This window comes from Ursus americanus, chromosome 7, assembly GCF_024610735.1.
Source record: "Ursus americanus isolate L20-20 chromosome 7, mUrsAme1.1.p, whole genome shotgun sequence".
Classification (NCBI taxonomy): Eukaryota; Metazoa; Chordata; class Mammalia; order Carnivora; family Ursidae; genus Ursus; species Ursus americanus.
The window spans coordinates 56,136,620-56,156,432 of NC_142133.1; the positions used below are offsets into that span (position 1 = coordinate 56,136,620).

The 19,813-nt window shown below is 35.8% G+C and overlaps 1 protein-coding gene and 1 non-coding gene across 3 annotated transcripts in view; both read left to right on the top strand.

The window, feature by feature from the left end:
• Positions 1 to 13,658, top strand: part of HNRNPLL (heterogeneous nuclear ribonucleoprotein L like) — a 67,862-nt gene extending 54,204 nt beyond the window's left edge. For both annotated transcript variants that reach the window (XM_045809044.2, XM_045809042.2), the window contains 6 exons: positions 4,635 to 4,852; positions 7,552 to 7,673; positions 8,152 to 8,353; positions 9,633 to 9,690; positions 9,781 to 9,879; positions 12,599 to 13,658. In XM_045809044.2, coding sequence (XP_045665000.1) covers positions 4,635 to 4,852; positions 7,552 to 7,673; positions 8,152 to 8,353; positions 9,633 to 9,690; positions 9,781 to 9,879; positions 12,599 to 12,654 — 755 coding nt within the window. In that variant the 3' untranslated portion in view covers positions 12,655 to 13,658. The remainder of the gene's footprint in view (positions 1 to 4,634; positions 4,853 to 7,551; positions 7,674 to 8,151; positions 8,354 to 9,632; positions 9,691 to 9,780; positions 9,880 to 12,598) is intronic.
• LOC148109703 (U6 spliceosomal RNA) lies at positions 6,840 to 6,946 on the top strand. The gene has a single exon (XR_015725381.1). It is a non-coding gene; the product is annotated as a U6 spliceosomal RNA (small nuclear RNA).
• Positions 13,659 to 19,813: the final 6,155 nt, after the last annotated feature.

A 19,813-nucleotide genomic window follows, 5' to 3' on the forward strand; every position in this document is an offset into this window, starting at 1 on the left:
GCATTTCTGATGAAGAATGGCACATTTCTTGTCTCTGTTTTTCCTGCTCACCTGACTTGGTTTATGGAGGATCAGTCCCTTATAATGTACTCCCAAGGAGTTGTCCAAAATCCTTTGTTTTCCTAGGATATTGCTATATCATAGTCCTTGAGATGAATGAGAGCTATTGGTTGGGGATTGAAAGCTTTTTTTTTACCGTTTTGGTTTGGTTTGGTTTGGTTTTGATTTGATTAGTAATGGGCTCTGATCTGTTAGAGTACCAAAAGGAAATATTATTTCTTAGTAAGTATATTTTCTTCCATTCTAGCAATTATGAACAAAGAGGAACTTGGAGTAAAAAGGCAGAAAGAATGGGGCATTTGTCAAAAAGAAACATGTTTCTGGTTAGAGCCTAATTCTTTAGTTCTACAGTTGGTATTTTGGCTTTGGCTAAATTTGTTTGGATTTAATTCTTACTCTTAAAACTTCTCAGTTTTAATGTTTGCTATGTTGGTAAGATTAAGATCATGAAATCCAGAATAATATTCTTCCCCAGGAAAAAGTTAGGTATCAGACTATTGTCCTTGTAGGGGTAGATGTTGAGAATTGCTATTGATAAGACTTTTAACTGGTTATAAGTTCTGTGTTTTTAAATCTTTTTTGGTTTTTAGTAGTCGTTATTGACCCCACCTATTCTGTGGTTTAAAGCTGAAGTACAATGCTGCTGGCAGTGGTGGAAGATAGAAATTGCTATATTGTACTCTCAGGATTTATCTTCGAAAATCTCCCAGTGTTGTCTGTTGTCTGAAATGTTTTCGGATTGCCTACATGTTTGATGACTGTTCTTAGCCGTGAGTTTTAGCGTATTCCTTAGTGTCTTTTTCTGAACTCTGGGATTTAGTGTGTGTGTGTGTGTGTGTGTCTGTTCAGGTTACTATGGAAGTCTGTATGGCAGAAGTGATTGAAACAATCTGTTGTCAAAACAGTAAGTGTGGTATAGAATGAAAATCTTCCTACAGTTGTTTTAATGAGTTCCTTGATCATTTTTCTTAGCTGTTTCTTTAACAGCATAAATATTAAATCTGGTCATATGGATAGATCTGCTTCTGTAGTAAAGAAACGCTTCTTAGGAGCCCAGTATGCTTTCCACAATGGAAGGTTACAAAGAATTGCTAATCACAAGTTTGTAGTGTAGTTGTGGAGTATATGTGGCGGTCAGTGGAAGGCCAAAAGTTGTTTAAATATTTTGCCAAAGGGGTCTAGAAAAATCTGGGAAAGAATAAATGAAGGACAAAGAACCCTACTGTGGTAGTGTTGACAGACTATTTTATGAGTATGGGTTTTCAGGTTTGCCTTTCTTTATAAAATATATCTTACTGAAAAATTGTATAAATAAAAACATATACATGCTTAGAAGAACTTTATATTTTTTAAAAAGCCTATTGTGAAATTCTTTGTCAGTTTCATACCCTAATTGGTTTTGCGTGTTTGTGTGTGTATGTAAATTTTAAAATGTAAGCTTACTTAAAGAGAGGTGCAAAATTCTTTGCATTGGCAGTGAAATAGGGTTCTGCTGAGGAGGAATGGTTGTGGTGGGGTTGTATAGGGGCGTCCATCCTGAGCTGTGTCCATTGAAACAGTTAACTCTCTGAGCATAGTTTGTTCTACTTTCCTAGGGAATTAAGCAGAATAGAGTGTAAGAGGAGAGAGAGAGAGATGAATAAAAAGAGGTAGAGAAGTAAGGTGAGGAAATTGGGGGAAAAGCAAAGAAGATGGGAGTAGGTGGTAGTGATATATTGAGCCTTTTTAAAAACTGCAAATCATAGCTGTATTCCTTCAGATCAGCAGTTCAGCAGAACAGGTGTTTTTGCATTTTGGTGCCATATCATGGGTGGCTTTTCCTTTATGATATAGGTATATGAGAATGAGGGAATAGAAAAGGCTTAATTATTTAATTAGATTAAATTTATTCATTGGCTTATTATAGCAGTATAAATCTGTGCTTTCAGAATTCTTTAGGTCTTTTACTTTGGGAAGCCCTGTCCTGTGAGGTTGAACTGGTAGACGCCCTCATACTTGAAAGTATTATTTTTGCAACTTTTATATAGACTTATTTTCTGTGGGTCTAAGAAAAGTTTGTTTATTAATTGCTAGCATCTTTGGATATGGCTTCTGGACCAAAGATTTTAAAGTATAAGGTTGAGAAATGCCCTCCAAATGATAATATTGCCATTTGTGTAGCATTTTCCCACATAAGTGAATTTTTTTAATACCTGAAGTATTAGCTTTTTAAGCATCAAAACATTTTGTATGAACTTCTTGTTTTATGTATAGAAACCTTTAAAAATATTTCTATTTTTTCTTCTTAAACAATATAGGCAACAATTTAAATAGTGTGGATAACATAATTTAATCCTGATGGCTAAGGTCATAATTACAAACATCAGTTATATTCTCTTGCACTGAATCCAGTTGTCACCTATGGCAGTGGATCTCAATATTTTTGGACCTTGGCCAACTTATGTAGAGTGGAAGTTTCCATTGCCCATCCACCACACATCTTTCTACTTTCTGTGAAAAAGAAAATTAAGTGATAGTAGTGAAGTGTCATTACCATACAAGCAAATGGTCGTAGTGGAGGGACGACGGTATAGTATGGATATGCACTTTTGCAGTAGGAATAAGAATGATTGATATTTGACCCCAGCAAATGTATAAAGTTTAAATTAGAGATGAAAATATGTGTTGTTACTAACAAGTAACTCACCATGAGCTATATTGTTTGTTTTGATAAACTACTAATTATCAGCAAGAAGGGCAGTTGAACACCATTCCAATTTAAGGCAACACTGATGATGATGCATTGATGAAGTGTTTCTTCCTCCATGAAATTGTAGGAATTCACACCGTGTGTGTGCTCGGTGATAGTATTGCTGTGTTGTTATGAATGGCAGCTATATTTAGAGTACTAAATACTGAATTGGAGTCCGCATAAGCTCGAATAGCGTGCTATGAATACCTAAGTGTAGTTCTTAATAACTTATTTAGTAGAGGACAGGTGTCCCTTAGCCTTACATAAAAATGAGAGTCAGTAGTATTACATATTCTTTACTTCTTGAAAAATTAGAAGACGACTTGGGTTTTTGGATTGGTTTCTTGCACATCAGGAGGACCTTTCCATATTATAAGAGTATGCTTCTGTAATCACTAACTCAGGGCAACCTAACATGTATGACTTTATATTTCTGAGCTCTGCCTCCATTTTAGTTGCTGCTTCTTTTTTTTTAAATTGAAATATAGCTGACATACAATGTTACATTAGTTTCAGCGATTGGATGATTCTGTATGTTGTACAGTGCTCGCCATGATAAATGTAGTACCATACAGCATTATTATAATATTATTGACCATGTTCCCTCTGCAGTACTTTTTATCCCGGAGCCTTACTTTTTTGTAACTGGGAGTTGATACTTGATCCCCTTCACTTATTTCACCCTCTCTTTTCTCCCCTCCAGCACCCACCAGTTTGTGAGTCAGTTTCTTAGTTGCTTCTCAGTTCTTATGACTCTTCTTGCTGTTGTGAATGTGCCCTACACCTGCTTTTAGTATCACTTCCTCCAGACTCCCCCATTCCTGTCTGTTCCATTCACTTTAGCTTTATTTTTCTTGTTACTTCCAATCTGTTATGGATGGGAAAACTGGATGAATCAAAGTTGTTTAGAACTACTCTAAAATTAGAAAGTTGTTGTGTTTTTTTTTTAAGATTTTATTTATTTATTTGACAGAGACAGCCAGCGAGAGAGGGAACACAAGCAGGGGAGTGGGAGAGGAAGAAGCAGGCTCCCAGTGGAGGAGCCTGATGTGGGGCTCGATCCCAGAACGTTGGGATCACGCCCTGAGCCGATGGCAGACGCTTAACGACTGTGCCACCCAGGCGCCCCAGAAAGTTGTTCTTAATAAGGATTCTCAGTATGAGACATAGATTTGTGTGTGTGTTTTGACAACGGTTTCAGATATTCAGGCATTATTCTGGGTTCTTGATGTTGTTTCAGATAATGCAGGGTGCTGAATAAATGACACCTTTGAGTAGGTGAGATATTAACGAAATTAGGGATTTCATTTCCTAAATTAGAATTGGGGAAATAAAATACCAGACAGCACATTACAGTAAAATATATTCAAGGAGATAGCTTTTCAGTGGAACTAAAGAGATACTCTTTCTGTTAAGTCTGTATAGAGATAGTTTCTGAGATTTCACTGTATATTTTATTGTGTCATCCTCCGAAAGATGTTGGCAGAAGGTTTTTTAAAAAAACTTGAGATATAATTTATACGCAGCGGCCCAAAGTTCTACACTGATTCTCCCCATCCCTGCTATCTATGGCCTGAGCTTATCTACTTTTTTGTTAAACAGTATTTTTAAAAATATAAACTTAAAGCCTGATGTATATGCAGGGATGTGCAGGTCAATGTATCTTGGATCTGGTATACGGAAATACAGATTTTATTAATCCCCACAGGTTATATTTGAATATTAATGCATTTGAGTTTTCCTCGGACATACATCAAACTAGCTAATATTAAAAGAGTTTATTTTTAGTGTGGTGAAGGGTATCTGCTAAAGTTGTGTTTTGTTTTATTTCTCATTTTTATAGGATCCCATGGTCCATTATTGCCTTTACCGAGTCGTTACAGAATGGGCTCTCGAGATACACCTGAGCTTGTTGCGTATCCATTACCACAGGCTTCTTCCTCTTACATGCATGGAGGAAATCCCTCTGGTTCAGTTGTAATGGTTAGTGGATTACATCAGCTAAAAATGAATTGTTCAAGAGTATTCAACCTATTCTGCTTATATGGAAATATTGAAAAGGTAAGTTCTGTTTTATATTAATTTCTTTTGCTAGGATATCTAATAGGAAAGTTTGAAAAGGCAGCAAATACATGTGTCTTCTCCTTGTATTAGGAACATACAGGTTCTTTTAGTAGTAACCCACATAAGCTAAAAATTCATTAGGCACTTCAGAAATTTTTTTTTGGTAAGTGATCAGTCTGTGTTTTTATAGCTAATATAAATAGAAGTCCAAAACAGTAGTTTAATCAGTTACTAGCCTGTATTTCTAGCGTTGCAGGGTTTTAGCACTTAACATGTCGAACTATAGAATTTGAAAGAGCAGTTACTTTCATGGAGCTTGGCCACAAGTCATGAATTTTGGGAGAGTTCTAGATTTAAATACTCTCTTCCAAATACTAGAGTTCCAGTATATTCTGAGGAACAATGTGCTTTTAGCTCTATCAGTATTTGAAACTGACCCACTTTCAAAGAATGTGTCCAAAACTTTATCTGGAGGCTTACACTCAAAAAGTAGCAATTGCATGGTGCACTGGATGTTATATGCAACTAATGAATCATTCAACTGTACATCAGAAACCAGGGATGTACTGTACGGTGGCTAACATAATATAATAAAAAAACATTTAAAAAAAAGTAGCAAGACATTTAAATTTTACATATTTTAAAGATCTTTAAAGTTGTAACCTTCTTTTCATTAGACAACCATGTCCCTAGATCTGTGATGTTTTGTTCATTGATATCTCATAAATATTTAAAATAGTTCCTGTCATAAAGTAGATACTTAAACTGTTTTATAAAGAATCATGGAAAATTTAACTGGGAAAATGATTGGTCATCTTAAGTTACCAATTGTTTGATACACTTGCCAATTTGAGTTTCAGTACTGAGCTAATGTTATTTTTCTCTATTGTTTTAAGTGATTTTAGTGTTCTTTTCACAACAATAAAAAGGTACAAGCATGTGAGTCATAAATGGGAACGGGAACATGGCTTGAAAAGTTGGTACTCTTAGTTCATTAATTCTAAAATAAAGGCTCCTTGAACTAAGAAACCAACTCAGAAAATCTCTGAAACAAGAATTTCCTCAACATAACCATTTGACCGCATTTGGAAAAGAAAAGAAAGAAAATCCCATATTTGGTCTAGGGATAACATATGGGGTATTTCTGCTTATATAACTTGCCAGGAATACATGGAACAGATTTAGCAACATTGGGAGAAGTAGTTCAGATTTTTTCACATAGACATTTATCTTAGACACCTAGGTGTTACTTAAGGTTTGGTAACTGCATGTTTGATAACTAAATGGACTTTAATGTGTATTTTAACCTTACCACATAATGTTTTCTGTTGCGCTTTTCACATTTGTGGACAATCAGAAACAGTTTAATCAACATTTTTAGTATGTCTTTTTCTTTTCTGTTATGAATTGTCTCATGATTTAGACTAAATCACTGAAGTTTTCTGTGTGCTATTTGAACAATTGCAGTCTCACATGTCAAAAATTTTTAAACATTTTAAACGATCTGTTATGATACATGAAACTTAAGTTATTGCTAATCCTTTAAAAGACCTATATGTAGGTAATTACGCCTCACCTTTTTTATTTTGATTTACAAGTATAAGAGCTACATATTTAACATAAGATATTTAGTCATTGTTAGATTTGTAGGATGTTATTGGATTAAAATAAAGGTATAGAAATTTCACCCACAAGAAGATCATTGATTTCAAGTAAAGCTGGAAAGTTCTGCTACAACTGAGTTTTGTTCCAAGTACAGGTATAGTATAAAACCACTGGAATAGCCCATTAAAATTGGTAGTTTGCAAGGGTGGATATAAATGTTATGCTGCATTTGTTATGTAAATACATTTGTAGTATTCTTTTAAGGCTAACAGATAAGTATGTTCAAGGTGTCCTGAATGTTGGTGCTACAGAATAGCTATTTAAGGACTTTCTAAGGGGTAGATACTATGCTGAATGATTATCATACTTTAACCCATTTAACCCTTATTACTATAGTGTTACCTACTAAAATTAGAATAATATAAGAGAATAAGTATGGCCTCTGCCCAAGATGCCATGAAAAATTGTGAAGTATGCCTGTTTTTAAAACTGCCCCTACCTTGTACAAACCTTCCTGCTGGCAATGCTGTCTCAAGGCCGTCATGCATTATGGCGTATGGCATCTTGTTTATTGCTTTAACAGCATTCTGAGTAGTTGGGAATTATTAATTTACTTTAAAATTTTTGACCTGCCTACCAGAATATAAGTTTCAAGAAGACCGTGTCTACTATGTTTACCATTAATCCCCAGTACCCAGCACAGTGTTTATCAAAACATTTTAGGAACCTAATAAATATTTGTTGTGTAAATAAATATTGATGAACCCTACCAGATGTTATCATTGTCTCTGTTTTATAGGGAAGTCTGTGGCTCAGAGAAGAAAATTGCCCCAAGTCATACAGTAAATAGCAGAGCCAGGGTAAGCCTGTGCTCTTCTTCATTGTGCTACACAATAGAATTAGTCTTCCTTTCTAACTTTGTTGAATTTTGGTAAGAGTTACAAGTGTCCCATAGCACAGCAAAGTCAAGTCAAGATTCCAGGCGATCCTCTGTATTTGACCTCAGCCACTTAAGTCATACTCCCTTTCAGAAATTCCGTTATTGTAGAAGGGAAGTAAACGGTCACCTTTTTGGGATTTTGTATTTACAGGTAAAATTTATGAAGACCATTCCTGGTACAGCACTGGTAGAAATGGGTGATGAGTATGCTGTAGAAAGAGCTGTCACACACCTTAACAATGTCAAATTATTTGGAAAAAGACTTAATGTTTGGTAATTATCTTAAGTGGTAAATTTTAAAAGTATTTTAAAATCTTCATTTTTGTTAGAAATATTAATTTCAATTTTAGAATATTTTAATGTAATTGAGAGCACATTTGAAACTAGCGCCTATAATGTTACCATTCTAGACAAAGTATGTTACGGTCGTACAATTCAGGTTTTGCCCACCTATACCTAGTTTTTAGTGTTATGATCATAAAACAGAGTGTTAAAAATGGTCAAGTTTTTTGTAAGGTTTCCTAATGTGAAAATATACCTAAACTATAAGAGTGATGGATTATAACCTAAAGTAAATTTAAATATTCAAATAAGTGTTTAAAATATTAAATAATTAAATCACATTTAAATAGCTACATTTGTCTTATTTGTTAAAATTGATGCAGGCATAGATATTAACATTTTGACACTGTCTACTTGTTGCTTTTTATAACAAGGTATGTTCTGTACCCTTTTCCTTCCCAATCTTCAGTGTGTCTAAACAACATTCAGTTGTTCCAAGTCAAATATTTGAGCTGGAGGATGGTACAAGTAGCTACAAAGATTTTGCAATGAGCAAAAATAATCGCTTTACAAGTGCTGGTCAAGCATCTAAGAATATAATCCAGCCACCCTCATGTGTGCTGCATTATTATAACGTTCCATTGTGTGTCACAGAGGAGACTTTCACAAAGGTAGGTGCTGAAATACTATTGTGTAGAATGTTCCTATTTCTTATTAGCCTCATTTTAAAGTCTTGCTCTATTCATCATCTGCTTTTTATATTATTAGTATTCTGTTATTTATTTGGTTCTTTATAGTTCACTCTTTGACCATTGTACTTTTCTGGCCTCCATTCTGCATTAGTCTTTTTTAGTCTTTTGTTGGCTCAGTCTTTTTGAGAGTTGGAATTAGAATGAGATACTTGACTTCTGCATTCAGAAAGTTCTTATATTATGCCCTTAAATCTTCCTATAACATGGGGCACTTGGGTGGCTCAGTCAATTAAGTGTCTGCCTTCAGCTCAGGTTATGATCCCAGGGTCCTGGGATTGAGTCCGCATCAAGCTCCCAGCTCAGCGGAGAGCCTACTTTTCCGTCTCCCTTTGCCCTCCCCCATCTCCCGGCCTCATGTTTGTGCTCGCTGTCTCGTAAAAATAAATAAAATCTTAAAAAAAAAAAAAAAATCTTAACCCGTGACAAAATTTTATATATCCCTTTTTCCCAAACTGTAGGAGATGCTTCAGAAAAAAATTGGTTTTCTGGAACTCCACTCCCTACCTTAGGTACTAGATAAATCCTGACAACTCTGAGAATACATATTTTAGTTACAAATCTATGGTTTTATTATACAGCACTAAATTATTTATGTAGTTTATAGAATATCACTTTTTAAAGTTGATTTTCTCATAGAACCTACCAATCTAAAAACATGTTTGATTTAATTCATTCATGCCAGATTTAAATGCTGCCATAAAGTTTACTTTTTCTTTTTTCTAGAGAGAGAGAGTGAGAGCATGGGCACATGTGTGCACGCAGGGGTGGGGGGAAGGGGCAGAGGGAGAGGCACAGAGAGAATTTTTTTTTTTTTTTAAAGATCTTATTTATTTATTTGACAGAGAGAGACAGCAAGAGAGGGAACACAAGCAAGGGGAGTGTGAGAGGGAGAAGCAGGCTTCCCACCGAGCAGGGACCCCAGTGCGGGGCTCAATCGCAGGATCCTGGGATCATGACCTGAGCCGAAGGTAGACGCTTAACGGCTGAGCCACCCAGGTGCCCCGCACAGAGAGAATCTTAAGCAGGCTTCATGCTGGGGCCCAATGCTCACGACCCTGAGATGATGACCTGAGCTGAAATCAAGAGTCGGACATTTAACCGACTGAGCCACCCAGGTGCCCCCATAAAGTTTACTTTCTAAAAAGCAGGAATATTATTCTGGCCATATCTTTAATGGAGTTTTACATTTCTTTGACAGTTATGTAATGACCATGAAGTTCTTACATTCATCAAATATAAAGTGTTTGATGCAAAACGTAAGTGCACATTCCCTCTTTTTAAGTTTTCTGGTTAAACTGATGACAAGCAAATAACAACTGGATTTGTGTTTCTTTATTTTGTTTTAGCTTCTGCCAAAACACTTTCTGGGCTATTAGAATGGGAGTGCAAAACTGATGCAGTAGAAGCCCTTACAGCACTTAATCACTACCAGATAAGAGTTCCAAGTAAGTAAAATTATGTCATAATTATTCAACAGGAGTTACTTCAGAAACATCGACAATCATTTTAAAATAACATCTGGTCTTTTTCTTTTAATTTAGAGAAGTATGAAGAAAAAAGGCATATAAATCCCACAACCCACACAATCCTTATATTAGTTTCCTATTGCTATGTAACAGATTACCATATTTAGCAGCTTAAAACAGCAAACTGAGGGTCAGTAGTCTGTGGACAGTTGAGCTCAGGGTCTCTTGAGGTTGCAGTCAGGCTGTTGCTACAGTCATTTCACGTCATGATTGGGGATTGGGAAATCCATTCCCAAGCTCATTTATGTGGTTGTTTGCAAGTCCAGTGACGTTACATTGGCCATTTCATCATGGTAGCTGGCTTCCTTCAGAGTGAGTGATCCAAGAAGGATGAGCGCAAACGACTAAAACAGAAGCCACAGTGTTTTTATAACCTAACATCAGAAGTGACATACTATGACTTATGCAGTCTGTATTCTTGTGGTTGCCCGGACCAGCCGTGGTGCAGTGTGAGAGGGGACTGTGCAGAGCTGTGAATACCAGGAGGGTAGGGATCACTGGCGCCATCTGGGGTGCTGGCTCCCACAGTCCCTGTTGATCTTTTTAGAAGAAAGCAATACATTTATATGGTTCAAAAACTTAACAGCACATGAGGGTACAAAATGAAAATTAAAGCTTTCTACAGCTTCTAACCTTTTTGGCTCCTTTTATTCCTCCTCCTCAGTGTATGTATATCTACGTTTTTAAAAGTTACACAAAATGGTTCTTCTCTTCATACTCTTCATTGCCTTGCTGTTTTCACTTAATATGTCTTGGAGCTATTTCCATATCAGCACCTGCAAAGCTACTACTCTTTTTAAAGCACACACAGAGTAGCTATTCATAGTAGAGATATACCACAGTTTGATTTACCCATTTCCCCACTGGTGAATACAGTTTTTTACCAATTGTTTTTTCTGTTACTATAACATCCTTATCATTGCACTTTTTGTATTTTGCAGGGCAATTTCCTAGTAGTGGAGCACATAAAGGTTTATATTCTGATAAATGTTGCTAGATTGCCCTTTAAAAACGTTGCACCAGTTTACATTTCTAGCTGTGGAATGTGAAAATGCCCGTTGCCCAACACTCTTTACCAACACTGAGTCTTGTCAGACTTTTCAATCTTAAACCAAGATGATAGATGAAAAATGGTATTCCATTGTTTTAATTTGTATTAAATGAAATTGTCGCTGTTTCTTCTCTCCAGAATGGTAAATGGCCTCTTTTTCTACCATACAGAGTGCACTCAAGTATTTAACTTCGGAAGCTTTGTGCTGTGTACTTTATTTTGATCCTGGATCTAAAGGGTGTTAAACCCTTATTTTTCTAAATAGTGGGAGAAAAAATATTAATTTTATTAGGTGTGATGTGGAAAAAAAGGAAAAATACACACTGAAGGATTTATGGGTAAAATAACATATCTAGGATTTACTTTAAAATATTCTAGCTTCCAAAACGTGTGTCAGGTAGTAGATGAAATAAGACTGCCAGATGCTGACAATTATTGAAGCTAGGTGATAGATAAATGGGGGTTTATCATATCAATCTATATATTTTTTTTATATTTGAAAGTCTTAATTAAAAGATAAAAAATAGGAATACCTCCTATCATTTAATTTTTAGTCACAAAAGTAAATTTTAAGTAGTAAATCAAGCTTAATATTTGTTAGAAGGGTTTAAAATTGTATGCATATTTGAGACATACTCAAGATATATTTTAAACTCCTTGCAGGCAGGAACAGTTATTTTTTTATCTTCTCCAGTGTCATGCAAATACTTGTTAATTGATATGCCTTTTCCTTTATAGGAATTAAAAAAAATTTTTTTAATACATAAGATACCAGGATTGTTTCTTTGCATAATTAATTGAGGAAGAGATATCTCTGCCTGGTCTGAAAAGTTAAAGAAAAATGTATAAAATGGAAAAAATTTTGTGGATTATTCTTTGTTTTTTTTGAGTAGTTTTTAGAATTTAATACTAGATCTCCTAGGAACTTTTTCAGCTTACTAATACCTTCCTGTACATTCCATTCTTATCCCATTTCCCAGCCTGTATTTGAATTGGCTATTTTTTAATTTAAATTCAATTAGCCGCCATATAGAACATCATTAGTTTCAGATGTAGAGTTCAAGAATTCATCAGTTGTATATAACACCCAGTGCTCATCATATCACCCTATTACCCCCCCCCCCCCAACCTCCCCTCCAGCAACCCTCAGTTTGTTTCCTAGAGTTAAGAGTCTCTCCTGGTTTGTCTCCCTCTCTATTTCCCATTCAGTTTCAACTGGCTTTTATAGAGGAATTGCCATTCTAATATATTCTGCAAAGTTAGCTTTGCTAATGGACATAAGCCGAATCCCATACTGTTTATCCCTAATGATTAATTAATTCACTAAGAAATATTGAGTGTGTCTATTTGTCAGATAAGGTTTAGAGCAGTAGGAATGTAGCAGTGGACAAAATCCCTGCCTTCGTGTGGCTTACCTGCTGGTAGAGATGTACAAAAGTAATCTTTCCCTTACCTAACATAAATTTTCCTCCTTTATGTTTCTGCTTCTGATTCTATAAAAAGGTGAAATAATTTACTCTGACAATTCGGGGTAATCTTGGAAGTTTGATGAAGTGAACTGTTAACTTTGTTTTTTAATTTTTGCAGATGGTTCCAATCCCTACACATTGAAGCTTTGCTTTTCTACATCATCCCATTTATAAGAAGAGGAGAGCATGTTAAAATTTATGTTCGCCTTTATTACAATTTTAAAGCTATACTTCATTAAAAAAAAACTAAGATGGTTGATCTAATGTTGCCTTGCTTACTTTGATTTAAGATCCTGTTCTGTAATAAACAAATATTTTGCCTTGAGTAAATTTGTTGTAAAGTTAAATATTGAATTGTTTTCATTTTAAAATAGAATGTCATAATGTAGACTGTCTACAGCTTCCTTGTAGATTACGCAAATATATGATTTCTAATCTTATTATTTTTCTTCCACAGTGAAAATATATTTGCATTCTTAATGCTAATTATCTGCAAGTATTTTTCCATTGTGTATGAGATTAATGCAGGTGAAAGTATTGCATTTTAATATTATAGAATTCCTATTATATGTTTAGATGTTTAAGTATGTTGCAGTTATTCATATTAAACATAACTTGTATTTATTAAGTATTTTAATCAAGTTTGAGAATAACATTGCACATAATGAATTTTAAGTACTAAAGATTTAGCTGATTTTATATTTCTGAAAGGCTAACAGACATGGATACACTTGTACAGTATGCACTCAAACTTATTTAAATTGGTGTAATTTTTTTTTTTAAGTCATTGTCCATTTGTATTGACATGCCTCTGTTTCTAGTTCCAGTTTGGAGATTTTATAAAGTTACAACAATGAGTTAATGTGTTCATCTTCATTTGTTGCATGTGACTTGATCTTGAAAACACATGTGGTATTTGGCATTAAGATTTTAATAGAAGTTATGATTAACAATTCCTAACCTGAGATCCATGAATGGGCTTTAGGGAGTCCCTGAATCCCTTAAAATTGTATGTAGAATTTTGGGTACTTGCATTTTTGTTTTTTACTCTTGAATCCATCAGTAATATATGTATTTTTCTATATGGTGCAAGGTGTAAGGATCTACTTTTATTTTTATTCCAAACAGATAGCTATTTGTTTCAGCGCCATTTATTAAACATTCTTTCTCCCACTGGATCTGTTTTTTCCTTTTTTGGGGAAGTGTATCATAAGGAAGGTGTAAACATGGTATTAAGAGACCACTTGGGTGCCTTGGTAGCTCAGTTGGTTAAGCGTCTGCCTTCGTCTCAGGTCATGATCCGAGGGTCCTGGGATTGAGACCTGCATTAGGCTCCTTGCTCAGTGGGGAGCCTGCTTCTCCCTCTCTCTCTGCCAAAGCAGACACTTAACTGAGTCACCCAGGTGCCCCAAACTCATAGCTTTTTTATAATAAAAATGTGATATAGCCATTTTATGTTTATCTTTAATAAAAGGGAGAATGTTTCATCTACCCAGAATAACTGAAGTTTATAGTTGGCAACAGCAGTTTTGTGATCTTGAGACTTTTAAACAAATTTGCAAGCAGAAGTTCGATTGAGATCTTTTCTAAAAGTTTTATTTTGAATTTTAACTTTAAAAAGACAGTGTTTGCCTTAATCCTTTTAGAAATAAGGTTTAAAAAGTTTTAGAGCTACTGAATAGAAAGTTAAGATGGAATCTAAACACACATTAACATTTATTTCCCCTTGAATTTTGGTAGCTGCGGACCAATGTCCCTTTAGCCCTTTAAAGACCTAGAAAAATTAAAATTTAGTCTAGAGGCGTTTTGACTCTTACAATGGAACACAGTATGTTTTGCCAAGGGTAACTTAGTGTATGAACTCTAAGTGCATGGTACTGGGTTGTGTACATACATTCCTCATTCATTCATTGCCAATTTAATACCTAAGTTTACCTAACTCTACAATAAACAAAGCTTTTTTTCCCCTTCCCCTACAAATACTTTTCTACATTTGTTGCGAAATTGAGATGTCTTAATTTTAAAAGATACCTTCTGAGTACCCTCTCTTTCCCTCTTCTGAAAGGTAATGGTGATGGTTATAGATTATTTTGTACCTGAGATTTTAGGAAACAAAAATTTGATGGTGACAGGGCATATTTAATTTAGATTTGGTTTAAGTGGTATTGACTATTTTTTATTTATTTATTTTTTAAGATTTATTTATTTGTTTTAAAGAGAAAGCACAGAGGGGAGGGGCAGAGGGACAGAGGGACAGGAAGAGAGAGTCATAAGCAGACTCCACACTGAGCACGGAGCTGATGGGGGACTAGATCTCAGGACCCCAAGATCCTGACTTGAGCCGAAACCAAGAGTTGATAGCTCAACCGACTGTGCCACCCAGGCGCCCTGAAGTGGTATTGACTTTTAGATACGAACTCTGTCTTAATGCTCTTTCCCCAACAAAATGATGAGTAAATTCTTCAGGTGTAAAGTATGTTTTTAAAAAAATACATTTATTAGAGAGAGCACAAGCAGGGGGAGGGGAGAGGGAGAAGCCGACTCCCCACTGAGCAGGGAGCCTGATGTGGGGCTTGATCCCAGGACTCTGGGATCAGGACCTGAGCCAAAGGCAGACACTTACCCAACTGAGCCACCCGGGAGCCCCTAAAGTATGTTAAGTTGTACCTTGCTGACCTGTGCACTGGTATGTCAGCCCTATACTGTTGCTATCAGTAATGTCTTTGACAGTTCACTTGGGCATCACTGCTCTTAATATCCGATACTACCTGATCCTAGAATGGAATTGGCTTTGGCAACATTCTCTCTTTCCTTAGCCTTAACAATAGCATTTCTTGTGCTATCTTTCTGCTTTTAGGAGAACATGAAAGAGCAGATTCTATAGCTGTAAAGAAATAATACTAGCTTTGAGTTTATTTTTTAAATATTGGAATCCTATTCCATATTTAAATTCCATTAAATATTTGATAATACCTCTGTATAACTGAGTTAAGGAATATTAGCTGCCTATTCAAGTCCCCACTTTCCTGCTGAGGGTATTAGCCCAAATAAAACAAAACCTGCCGTTGTAGCTGACATGAGGCTTACCAGCATCCTAGTGATTTGGTTATCCAGACTGTATATTTTCTAGGACTGAACTGAGAGAATAAAAATGACCAAATAGGGTCAGTTATGTTTCATTTTTTTTTAATCACTATTTGTAGGGATAGGTTGCTAGGTAACTGCTTTTTAGTAGTTATCAGTGATACTGTACTGCTCTCTAGAGCAAAGCCATTTTGGCTGTAGAGCATTCTTCCATAATTAAGAATCAAAAGCACAAGGAGCTTTATTTCACTTAAGTTCTTCAGGTGACAAAGGTCTTTGTAAACTAACTGCAATAAACCTTTCTGCCTCCATAGCCATTTGGCTCAAGAGACTTAGTCCATTAAGGGGCCATGTAAAGTAGCAAGACTTTTTGGGGTCCTGGGGAGGCTCAGTCTGTTAAGCATCTGCCTTCAGCTCAAATCTGGGATCGAGCCCCAAGTCTGGCTCCCTACTCAGTGGGGAGTCTGCTTCTCCCTTTTCCTCTGCATCTCTCCCCCACCCCCACTCATGCTCGCTCGCTCTCTCTCAAATAAATCTTAAAAAAAAAAAAAAAGTAAGCCTTTTTGTAACACTTGTTTGCTCATAGAGCTAAATCACAAAAAACAATGGATTTAGAGGAAACAAAATTAAGGTTTCATAGGTTCTGTCCCTCAGCATGTTTTATTCCTTCTAAATTATTTCTACTATGATGATTTCCAATGTCTACGAAAAATTAAGTGAATGTGCAAACATGATTCCTGTTTAAAGCCAAGAAAACTATTGGGAATTTGAAATCTTGTAGATATTTAATCTGTAATGTCATTGCTTTTTTCCTAAAACCTAGCATTTCTACCAAATGGATTCAAGTGCAAATTCAAAACTGATATATTTTGTTCATTCAGCTAATCACCTTTCAAGCCATCTCAATTTTAATTTTAACATGCTTTGAACTTGAACAAATACAAAAGACTTTGCTTTACTAGTAGGAATTTCTTGAATATAAAGCCCTTTATTTGAGGAAGCACTTGAAAATCTCTTCGTGTTTTGTTTTTAAGTTTTTATTTTAATCACCCGGTGGTGTTCATGACAAGTGCACTCCTTAGTCCCCATCACTTATTTAACCCATCCCCCACCCGTAAACCATCAGTTTGTTCTTTCTTTTCCTCCCCCTTTGCTCATTTGTTTTGTTTCTTAAATTCCACGTATGAAATCCTGTGGTATTTGTTATCTTTCGCTTACTGACTTATTTCACGGAGGATTATACTCTAGCTCCATCCATGTTGTTGCAAATGGCAAAACTTCATTCTTTTTTATGGCTGAATAATATTCCATTATATACATATATGTATGTATCTAGCTCACATCTTTATCCATCAGTTGATGGACACTTGGGCTGTTTCCATAATTTGGCTATTGTAAATAACACTGCTATAAACATCAATTTGCATGTATCCTTTTGAATTAGTGTTTTTGTGTTCTTTGGATAAATACCCAGTAGTGGGATTGCTGGGTTGTATAGTTCTTTTTTTAACTTTTTGAGGAACCTCCATGCTGTTGTTCAAAGTGGCTGCAACAGTTTGCATTCCCACCAACAGTGCAAGAGTTTTTTCTTCTCCACATCCTCACCAACACCTGTTGTTTCTTGTGTTTTTTAGCCATTCTGTCAAGTGTGAGGTAGTTTTGATTCTGACAAGTGTGAGGTAGTTTTGATTTTCATTTTCCAGATAAGTGATGATAATGAGCATCTTTTCATGTGTCTGTTGGTGATCTGTGTGTCGTCTTTGAAGAAATGTCTTTTCATGTCTTATGCCCATTTTTTAGTTGTATTATTTGTTTTTTGGGTGAAATTCTCTTAGTTTTTATTTATTAATTATGAATATATAAATTTAATTGCCGCCTCTTTTCCTTTCTTCATTTTGTAGAGTAATTGAGGTTTGAGTGAGCCTTACTGACTTACTCTGATTCCTGCAGCCCAGTGGCTCTTTATGCCCCCTTGGAGAACATTTCAACAGTTTGTAGGAGTTTGGGGGTATAATACTACAAATATTTGATGGGCAGGTACTAGGAAGAATTGTCCCTTGTCCTATATGAATTGCCAGTATTCCATCAGATAGTATCTGATCTTAGAATTAACTCTATTTTGTAGATATAAACAGTGTTTTGTATACAGTACCATGAATTTCCTAGGAATGCAACTGCCTTGTAAATCCAGGAAAGATGACTGTTTTGTTTGGAATATTTCCAAGAGTTGTTTGCTATTTTGGAAAATTATGTCATTACAGTATTTGAGTTGATGTTACAGCACATCAGGGTCCGTTCTCATTTATAGCAGTCCTACACCTCTCTTTGTCTTCTATTGTAGTCATTCCTGAACTGTTACATATCACAATATGCATTGATTGTGAGTTTTATTTCTCCTTGAGAATATAATTCTTTGTTGTTTTTCTTCAAATAGTGTGTGTGTGTGTGTGTGTGTGTGTGTGTGTGTGTGTGGTATGTAGGTATTATCAACAAATTTTATTTCAGCATAATGACGTCAGATTGTCTGGGTTGGGAACCATTGCTTTAAACCAATCTGGTTTTGGGTTGAACAGGTAAACCTAGGTTGACCCAAAGATAGTGAAGCTGAGGATTTGTTCAAGAATGGGTGAGGAGATGTTCTTCCAAAGGGGTGTGGCCTGCATCTGTGAGGTAGGCCTGGGGCTGCTATTACCAATTTGCTATCTTGAAAGAAATCGGCAGGTGGAGAAAAAATACACAGAAGAGAGAGAACTAAAGACACCCTAATTTAGACAGCTTCTGGAAACCATCGTGAGCATAGGCTAGTTTGATCATGCTCAGTAGACTCCTGTCTTCAGAGTTCACTTTTCAGTTTGAAGTCTTAACGAGACATTTTAAGAATGTCTAAGTGCCTAAATCTCACCGTTAGCCGTTTTAATGTAAAACAACACAATCACATGAAGGAACACTGAGAATTGGTTGACAGGTAGCCCTATTTTTAAACCTGAGATATTATCATCTTCTTGCCAGTCTGGGCCTATGACCGACCCGTTGTATTTAAATGTAAGTAAAATATTTCTGGACACCTACAGTGAAACTATGTAGATTTGTTAATGAACTGCTTTATTTTCAAGAGCAGAAAACTTTAATATATACTCAATCACAAATTCTATTGTGTAACTTAAATCCTTTTATGAAAATCTTACAGAACTTAAGTAGAAGCACTGAATTAGTGGCCATTTCTGATTTGAAAACATCCACAGCTCCCTTTTGTGATACAGTAATCAGGCTAAAGCTGCTGAACAACCTTGAAATATTTGCTTTGAGTTGATTTGGTAATTTGGTTATCATTTGTTTTTTTTCTTCCCAGAAATACCAAGAGAAATCAAGAGCAATATTAATCTTTTCTGGGGAGTAGTTATGGATGATTGAGAGCCTGGAAAGTAAACCAGTAAATGGCCTGAAATATTGCGATTCTTACTATAATTTGAGTGTAGCTGATTAGACAACAGAATACCAGTGGGATAATTTGGGGACTTGAAACTCAATTACAATTTAGGATTGTGAAACTTAGGTTATTAAGATGATTACGGATGTGGTTTTGTTTATTTGAAATACCTTTTTCTTAAGACAGTAGGAGAAAAATGTAGTAGATGATGCTGGTGTTGCCCAGTAGTAATAGACAGTGATTCTGAACAGAAAAGAGGATTTTGCAGGGAAGTGGGGTGGTGTTGGGGGGCTGTGGGAGGGAAATGATTCCATGAGTAGAAACTAGAATCATACTGCCATCCTGGTCCATCTGCAGATTTTGACTTAATTGTACTCTATGTGTGTGTTTCTTTTCATTTTCTTTTTTTTTTTTTAAGATTTTATTAATTTGACAGAGACAGCCAGCGAGAGAGGGAACACAAGCAGGGGGAGTGGGAGAGGAAGAAGCAGGCTCATAGCGGAGGAGCCTGATGTGGGGCTCGATCCCATAACGCCAGGATCACGCCCTGAGCCGAAGGCAGACGCTTAACCGCTGTGCCACCCAGGCGCCCCTATGTGTGTGTTTCTAAGAGTCAAAGCAAATGGCATTATTCATTGCTTTTCATTTGAAGTTTATGATTTTATGATGTCACAGAGCCTTAACGTGAAGTAGATAATTATTTTTGTTGCTACTTAGAGATGCAAAGGAAAAATGACAACAATTTGAGCCAAAAAATACAGTTTCTACAAAAACCATTCCAGAAGTGTCACTTGTAGCCATTTGGCTTCTTGAATGTTTAAC